This window comes from Stegodyphus dumicola, chromosome 2 (genome assembly GCF_044657685.1).
Source record: "Stegodyphus dumicola isolate Sdum_Otavi_A_Nest chromosome 2, ASM4465768v1".
NCBI classification, from domain to species: domain Eukaryota; kingdom Metazoa; phylum Arthropoda; class Arachnida; order Araneae; family Eresidae; genus Stegodyphus; species Stegodyphus dumicola.
In genome coordinates this window covers 108,654,642-108,664,112 of record NC_140769.1, presented here as the reverse complement: position 1 = coordinate 108,664,112, position 9,471 = coordinate 108,654,642, and the positions used below count along the sequence as shown (strand labels likewise).

The window sequence follows — 9,471 nt, the reverse complement described above, 5'->3', positions numbered from 1 at the left end:
TATGTTTTAAAAGCATATTGTTTAAAATGAATGATTATTATTATCATTATTAGTTCAGATATTGTTTATTCATTTGAAAAATAAAAGCATACTAAATTGTTAATTTTTTAAGACGAATTACTTTGTGTATAATTTGACGGCTTGAAATCTAATTTCTCTTCTAAGTCTATGATTAATGACATTGAAATTTATTGCAATCGTTCTCTTGAAAGCTTCTTTCGCTTTCTTTTAACAAGCAAACGTGATTTTTTTAAAAAATTATTTGTACCACATCTCCGATTAAACAAGAGTGTACTTGGATGCACTTATTTTTGAGTATGTGTTGCCAAGGCTAGTTGGCCTTGGTGTTGCTTAGCAACGATGTGTAATCGTTTTGCTATAGACTTAGCATATATGCGGAAATAAATAAAGATAAAAGAAATTTATTGTTTCTAAACATGACACCTAATATAATAAGGGCAAAATGTATAATAGTTGGTATGGCATTATGTTTCTAAATAAATGTGCAAAAATTTTTGGAAAATATTGGTCATAACTTTCAACAAATTGGATATACGATGTAGATGTCTGTTAAGTATTGTGTTGACTGTGATGCTTTTTCTTGTGATAGACAGTGTATGAATTTCAGGAATTCTGTTAAAATAATCATTACTTTTCTGTTATCAGGATCGGATTTAGAAATGTATATATGTAAACATGAATGTAAGGTGGCCCATTTTCAAATTTTGCTTACCCTCAATTAATTTGTAAATCTGCCTAAAGGGGGGGGCAGTACGTATTCAAAATATTCAAACTTAGCTTGACCTTTTAGACAGATTTACAAATTAATTTTGGTTAAAATAATCTCAAGGTAATGGACTTGACATGAAGTGGAAGACAGATTATTTTTCTGTTGATTTGTAAAAGAAAAAAAAACTTCTGTAATTAATTTTTATCATGAATATAACACACTAATAGTTCATATTTTAAATTATTAAACTTCTTTATTTAAAAAAATAAATTAGGTTGCAAAACAAAAAGGTTTAATAACATGAAAGGAACAGGCATTTTTACCTACATTTGAAGATTTATATCTAAAAAATTTCAATTGATTTTTTTAATATTTTGAATTGTAGAAATATATTTATAGTCATATTTATGCAATGCATTGCTCAAATTAAACTTTAAGCACAATTTATCTTGAATTTTATTTCTTTTCTTCTGGGACAGCATATGTAAGCAAAGTTTGAAAATGGGCCAGGTATGTACATATGTAAATGTGTACACACACATACGTACATACCTGCATGTGGTAAAAGTATAGTTTAGGGTACCCCTTGGCAATTTTTGGCGGTACATGGATACCGATTTTGTGCAATTCTTTGACTCGTTATTTTGGCATGCGAAGTGGCGATTTTTGCGCCAAAAATCGCCGCTTCACAAAGTCAAAATAATAAGACAAACAATTCACAAACTCGGTATCCATGTACACATCGACTTATTTTCATCGGTTTATATTTTGATGATTTTCATTTTGATTAAATGTCAAGCTAAGTTATTATATTAACTTTATAGATTGAATATTTATAAAATAAAATCCCCAAATTGCACAAAAATGGCATTGCGTACTCCTTTGACTTTATCCATGTACACGTTGACCTATTTTCACTTTAAAAAAAATCCCCGAATTGCACAAAAATGCCCTTTACTTTGTCCATGTACACAACGATATATTTTCACTTAAACAGTCAAAGGAGCATCAAATTCTACAATATAGGCAAACAAAAAATACATAATCTCAATAAAATACATTTTAAACCAAACAATAAAATAACATAAAAAAGGAAAAACATGTTATCCATTTAAGCACTACCAAAAGCAAATATTCACTTACCATGATTTTCGAGTTCGCTTCGTACACCCAGAGCCACGTGAAAATCAAAATATCAATCATACTCAAATGACTTTTTTTCAAACCAGGTACTCTTTCTGATCGAACGCTTCACATAGTGACCATCTGAACCTTTATTTTTACAAACCCATTCAAATCCATCTAAACGGTTTTTATGTTTGACTAGACGCATATCCTTCCTACATACAGGACACTTATAATGGCTACTAAGTAAACCTTCATTTACACACCGGTCAATTAAAGCTCTTTTCCCCTTTTGCTCCAAATCGTACAGAAACTTCAAATTACAAATTAATCTTACTACATTCGGCCATTCTACTGTCTAAAGAAGAAAACCAACATGCACCACAAAAACGCTTACAAAACATCCCATGATTCAAAATTTCTTAGAATCATGCACCCGATTACGTCACAATAGGGTTTCCATAACATTCAACTACTCAGGCTACCATAAATGAAACAACTTGGCAATAAATGAAACAACAGCTTCGCCATAATACAAAGGGTACCTTAAAGTCTACTCTACCCCTGCATGTTTGCATGCTTACATGCATTTCTGAATCTGGTCCTGATAACAGAAAAGAGCCAAATAATTTAGCAATATTCTGCTAAAATACACTATGGTTTCCTTCAGATGCAAGTTAATGAAATATAAGCACTACAAACATAAAAAGAGACTAACAAATTTTGTATCAAGTTTGAGTGTGCAAACATTGAAAACAAATCCGCTAAAATAAAATCAACGAAAAAAAAAATTCTTTATCTGTACTTGCATTTGAATTATATTAATCTGATTATCAATAATTTAATCTGGAAGCATTTTATCCAATAGTTTAAAATTGTAGAATTTGGCTTATTGCAGTGTATGAATATTAGCCATTTTGCTTAAAGTGTTGTCCCTAAAGGCATCACTTCCATTAGTTAGATAGTAACATGCTTTCTTATAACTAATGAAACCAACACTATCTGAAGCATTTTTTTAAAAAAAATTTTGGGGTGTATAATCATGTTGAAAAATGTTCAAGAAAAACTGAGCTTACAAGTACATTTTATTTATAACTGAATGAATTTGTTTAAATTCTTTTATTGCATTCAGAACTGTATATAAAAATATAAGATTTTGTACTAATTACACTTTTCTTTCATTTTTCATTCATCTTAAATGCTAAAAGGTATTAAAGGGATGTATTCATGAAAAGACACTATATTAGATCATTGAAAATTAGTCTTGTGTCTCAGATCTCTTTTCTCCCTCTTTTTTTTCGGGGGGGGGGGAGGAGAGGAGGATGATTTTTTACCTTGCATAACATGAATATCAATTAGTTTTCTTTACAGTCTTTCATACAGGTATCCTTTACAAGTCAAATAGCCTTTCAAATATTTTGCCTTGTTTTATGTATTTAAATTAATGGAAATAATCAGCTTCCCATCTTAAAATCAGTAATTTTGCTTTTAGGAAAATGCATTTGCATTATAATGAAGGTGTATTAAAAAAAAAAAAAAAAAAACTTGAAAGTTTGGTTTGGTTTATTTTATTATAGTAAAGCATTCAAGAGCTATCTGCAATAAGGAAGGGGTGCTTTTGTAGAGGACTTTCTAAGGGAAATTGGCTCATATATACATTACAAATGGGGAAAACCATTAAAGTGCCCATGTAGCCAGCCAGTTCACCTGGAATCGAACCGAGGTGAGACTACCAGTATTCAGCGACTTTATCACTTTGCTGTTCATAAGCTCAGATAATTAGTTGAAAGAAGAATTTGGGAAATGCATTGATATGAATATAAGAATTATGAATTTTATTAATCATTCAAATTATTTTTTTAAGTATTTGATGTGATATATATATATATATATATATATTTAAAATCTCTTTGTCATTATTAAACATTATCATGTTTGTTTTTTCAATTAATTATTGCACTTTTATTTGTAAATTTCATTTTTATAACATATATATATGTATATATATATATATATATATATATATTTCCAATATGATTTAGGAGATGCAGCAGTTGGCAAATCAGCAATCATCCATGCATTTCTTCATGACAGTGAGAAATTTCAGAAAAATTACATAATGGTATGAAAGAGCAAGAATTTCCTTTTCTTTTGAAATTTCAGTGCATTCTTTAAATTTGAAAGTGTTTTATGAAATACTTATATTTATATATACTATAAATAAACTATCTATTATTCAATTTCAGACTTGTGCATTAGAAATAAAATCAAAGATGATAAGTGTTCCAGATACTAATGACGCTGTTGTGAGTAATGATTAAAAATTTCTTTAAATTAAAAAAATGCTTTCCAAATTTGCTCTTAAATAAAAAATATGTATGTTTTTCAAATATTGTTTTAAATTGCATTTTCCTAAAAACCTTTTAGTGCAATGTCATAAAATTTCAATTAAAAATGAAAATTTTAAGTTTATAGATTGAAAGTTTTATTTATCTGGAGCAGGGTTTTCAACAGGGTTGATACTGACTCAATAAGCGTTGATGAAATTTTAATAGGGCTTAAAGATGATCAAGGGGTCGATGGCCAAATATGCATTGGTAATCAATCCACATACTCAAGATCCTATTGATTACAAAAAATATTAATAAAATTATAATTAGTAGTTGTTTATTGGTATAAAGCTATATCACATAGTAAGGAAGAAATCATATGAAATAAAAAAAAGGGGCAATATACAAAAAAAATTATTTAATATATTTTTAAAATCAATAATATTTCTTAACATATGTAATTTTTTATGCAGTAAGTCCAATATATAGGAGTAAAATGCAGGAACACAAGAAAACACAATAAAAAACATAAAAAATGCAAAACTTCCTCAGAAAATATGTTCCATATATAATCCACTAGCAAAATTAAAAAGATTTCAGTGTTTGCTTCTTGAACTTCATTGTTTCAGTATGGTTCTTACAGCCACTGAACTACAATATATTTGATCTTGATATTATGATGCAAGAAGAGCTGATTGAATTGAAGGAGGATGTTCAAGTATGTCTTATTCAAAACACATAATATTCTAAGTTTTAGAATTTAAATGTCATCTGAAGAAACATCCTCAAATAAATGTTGTTACCAAACCAGCATTATTGATTTTCTTCTCTTCTTACATAGTTTGCAAGCCGGCTTTAGTCAAGTCAGTATTAAAAAAAAACAAAAGAAAGGTTGAATACTTTTTTTTATTTAAGAATTAAGTTGAATATTAAAAAAAAAATTGTGTTACTGCATCGAGCATAGTGATCTTGTTGATTAAAATTGAAGTTTTATGCAATTAGAATCTGTGGTTTTGTTTCTGAAAACATGAGTACTTCCTTGTTATAGTGGCCACCAAAACTGAATCACTAATCAGCCAAGATATCTCGTCAAAATCTTGCCACGTGCTCTCATACCTCGCTACGTATTACATTTTTGCTCTTCACTACATGTTCTTTTAGCATAATGCTTCATTTTTGTTAAATGCTTCAAATTTGCATTAGCTTTTTTGAACATATATATATATGTAATAATAAAATTCCATAGTCAAGAATACACTTAAAATTCTAACTGTATGTTCTTTTCATTTTTAATGGCGGCGGTCTCTTATTTGAAAGTATGTGGAATTAAATCCACAGCGCCGTAGTCAAGTTGTTTTTCCCGCCTTTTCTACACGTACAGTCATAGAATGTTCTGGAGATATTTAAAGCGAACTGGAATGGCTGACGAGGCTGACATCATTTCTTGGAAGCTCCGCCTTTCCAGAGGCTATAAAAGGACTCACAAAAGAATATCGGGGGCTTTTCTTAAATGTCACAATGCAGTAAACTTAATACAAAAAGTTATTAGTAATTCTTTTTTATTTACTCCGGATATCTGATTTTGTAACTGCTATTTCTCCTGACCAATAATAAATGAATCCTGTTTTTTTTTTAAACTTATCGTCTGATAATTTAAGCTACGACTACATTTATGATTCTTCACCAATCTATTTATTCCAGATAAAAGCTGGTACATCACATATATATATGTGTGTATATTTTGTGTGTGTGTGTGTGTGTGAATATGTGATTAACAATCTTTAATTTACCAAATAAAGAGGTGGATTCCATATATTTTTTTCAACAAAGAGGTCTTTTACCTGACAAGCAAATATGCAAAAAAAGCCTTAACATGAAACTATATAGTATTAACAATGAAACCATTAGAAGGTGCAATGTTAAAAATCATAAAAGAAAGAAGGGCCTCTGTGCTGGAAATTCAGTGGCTTAAGAATATCATTCATCACTACTATTAGATTTAGGTGTTCTTGGGTAAAGGAGTTGATTTCCATCAAATGGTGTGACAAACAGTTTAATACATGTGAAAATGCTGCAACTAATTGGAACTGTTACATATGGAAAATGTGTTTCCTACATCTGATGCAAAGATTCAATAAGCGAATGGGCAGTCTCAATTAAAATAGGTGAAATCAATGAAAGATTTTTGTCTAACATAAGAACAACTGTGGCAGAGTACTCCCACAATAGTGACTTTTTAGAGGAATATGCCAGGAAGTTGGTGAGTGCTTTGCATTCAAATCTCAAATAGAAATGCTGGTATGCTTATGGAGAAAATATTCAACATGTACAAGAAGATGGATCAATGATCTATTCAGACTGCTGGAATGGATATAAAATGGAGCAACCTGAAGAAACTGATTAGAGTCACTTTACTGTGAACCATATGTAAAATTTTATAGATCCAACAATGGTGTTCATATTCAAAATGTGGAAAGAATCTGGGGTTTAGCTAAGTGGCATGATAAAAACAATGGAACATGACTTGACATCACCTCAAATCATATCTTTTAGAATTTACGAGGAGAAAGTATATAGGAAAAATGATGCTTTTGATGAGTTGTTGAAAGCAATTTTGGAAATGTAGCCTTGTAATTACTATTATTAAAAATATTCTTAGGAAACCATGTGAGCATTATTGTATACTGTGTCATTTATTTTTATCTTCATGCTTCATGAGCTGGAGAGATACCTCAATTGATTAGCTATTCAGTCTTGGGGGCTCTATAATAAGAAAGTACCAAAAGTGGTTTATATTTGTACAATGAGAAATAATAAAATATAAATCTAAAAGAAAATTTTTTTCAAAACTTTTGTTCATACTGTTAGTGTAATTGTTATTTTAAAGTTATTTTTGTGTATTTTATTTGTAATTATGTTGCATACTTTATTATTATACAGAAAAATGTAAGGGGTTTGATGAAGGAAACCATTCTTTAAAAAGGGATTGATATAAAAAAAAAAAAAAAAGTGTTGGAAGTCCCTGATCTAGAGCATATACATAAATTTATCCTGTAGAATATAATTTATTCACTTTCTTAAATAAAGCCACTTTGTCTAGTATTTCTGTCTAGTACTGGTTTGAACCATTGAAACTAGTCCTGTGAGAATTTGCAAATATATCACTGATTTTTGTTGTTTGACTTCTAAATTAGTATTTCTGAGTTTAGCAGTTTATGTATAAGTTTAACTAAATCACAAAATAGTTTAGAATATGATCAGTAATCTCAAAACAGATAATAAAAAAGTAACCATTTTGAAGTAATTTACTTAAATTATAGTTCTATGTAATTATACTACTATTTGATTCAAATATTATTGGTAATCCTCGTAATATTTTAAATTTATCTTTGAAAACCTTAACTATCCATCTCTTATTAAATATAAGTAATATTTCCATATATTGATTATTAAATAAACCTCCTATTAAGAATATTTATTCTTTTGATATAATAACATTTAACATATATGTAAGTTTTAAAAAATTAAATGCAATGAAATGTAATGAAAATTTCAGGAACTGCTGCTGTTTGATTCATCTGGGAAAGACACATATTTAGATTTTCAAATTAAAATGGTAAAACTGTTATGTATTTATTTTATTTCAATTTATTTAATTAGGTGATTAAAATTTATTAAAATACATTAATGAGTTTTGTATGATAATATTTGCAATGTGATATAATTTTTTCAAGTGAAACAAAATTGTTTCTGAAATTTTACTCAAACATTTGCTGTTTGTGACTAAATAAAAAAAAAAGTATACCTTAAGAGAAAAAAAAAAAAAAAAAAAAAAAAAAAAAAAAAAAAAAAAACCTATATTTAGTTTTTTGTGAAGATTTGTGGCTAAATAAATGATAAAATTTTTAGAATAAATAAAATAATTTCTATTCAGAATTATTAATGTGGCCCTGATAGATCTGACTTTCACATATTTATCTGTTTTCGCCTAAAAAATTGCATATTACATTTTTAATTTTCCATAACGGCGAACAGATACTGTATTTACTTGTAAATAAGATCTCTCTCAAATAACTCTCCTTAAAGTTTAGGATAAACTTTAACAAATAAAAATATAGGTAAATATTCGATAAGAACAGGAGTGTTCTTATTAGAAGGAAAAGAAAGTTTTATTAAATGTAATATTTTGCTATGGTGTAAAAAGAAAAATTAGGAAAAGTTAGTAATACATTGTCACTGATTTGTTTTCAAACAGTATAGTGGTGTTTTCAAACAGTATATATTTGTAACTAGTACAGTGGATGCAAACTAAATTGAAATCATTTAGCTAGATGTGTTTATTATAATTAATTGATAGCTGTGCAGTTTATATATGCAATGATTTGGCTTATTTAGAATTTTCACATTGTAATTATTCTGCACATTATGTTAATTAAATCACTTTCCCTCATTCTCCAATTTCATTTATCAAAATATGTGTGTATAGGACTTGCTAAATTTTAGCACAAAAACATAGCAATAAAAGAGCTTTTTTTTGTTGTTGTTGTTTGTTTTCAAAGAAAGTTTTATTTTACTGCAAGTAAAATAGAATTTAGGGTTATGAATATAAATTCTGAAATCAATAAGCTCTTCTTTTGCTTGATTTTTTGAGTTCTTCAAAGTTATTTAATACTAGAATATATTTTTTTCCAGTTTTTAAAGCTAAATTTTGCCTTGCTTTACATTTATAAAGTTTTAATTGTAATATCATTTTTCAATATTTTGAAATTAAATTTTTTAACTTAGCCAGAAACTCAAGAAATGATTATCTTTAAGTGTAACCATTTGGAATTTATATGAAATAGGATTTTAACAGGACTAGGAATACACTGATATGTGTTTCACATATTTTGAACCATAAAAATAAAATCTGTAGCAGTATGTAATACATAATGATGCTTAGAAGATTATTACAGTAATGATGATTAACTACAGTAATGGTATAAATACTAATGAATCATGCTGCTTTCTAAAAGTATCAAAATGGTATGAAAAAGTACATACATTCTTTTAAAATCTTTCAACTTCTTATAGTAATAAGCAATGCATTCTTATAATATGGGATGTCAAAAGATATTTTGTACCATGTATAAAGTAGCATTACTTCTAATATCACGAATAATGCACTATGGATTAGCAGTCAAATAGAACATATGGTCTACCTCAATGAATGCTAATTTGGTAATGTAATATAAGATGATGAAATACAAAATATGAATTGGACTAGCGGCATTTATAACATTGCTG

At 28.1% G+C, this 9,471-nt stretch overlaps 1 protein-coding gene across 3 annotated transcripts in view; it reads left to right on the top strand.

Annotated features, from left to right (window-relative positions):
* Positions 1-250: 250 nt before the first annotated feature.
* The window catches only part of LOC118192476 (intraflagellar transport protein 27 homolog), a 32,565-nt gene continuing 23,344 nt past the window's right edge, over positions 251-9,471 (top strand). The window contains exons 1-4 of one of the 3 annotated variants that reach the window (XM_085811019.1): positions 251-315; positions 3,898-3,977; positions 4,102-4,161; positions 7,742-7,801. In XM_085811019.1, coding sequence (XP_085667145.1) covers positions 300-315; positions 3,898-3,977; positions 4,102-4,161; positions 7,742-7,801 — 216 coding nt within the window. In that variant the 5' untranslated portion in view covers positions 251-299. The other 2 variants (XM_085811018.1, XM_085811020.1) reach the window with 2 other exon arrangements.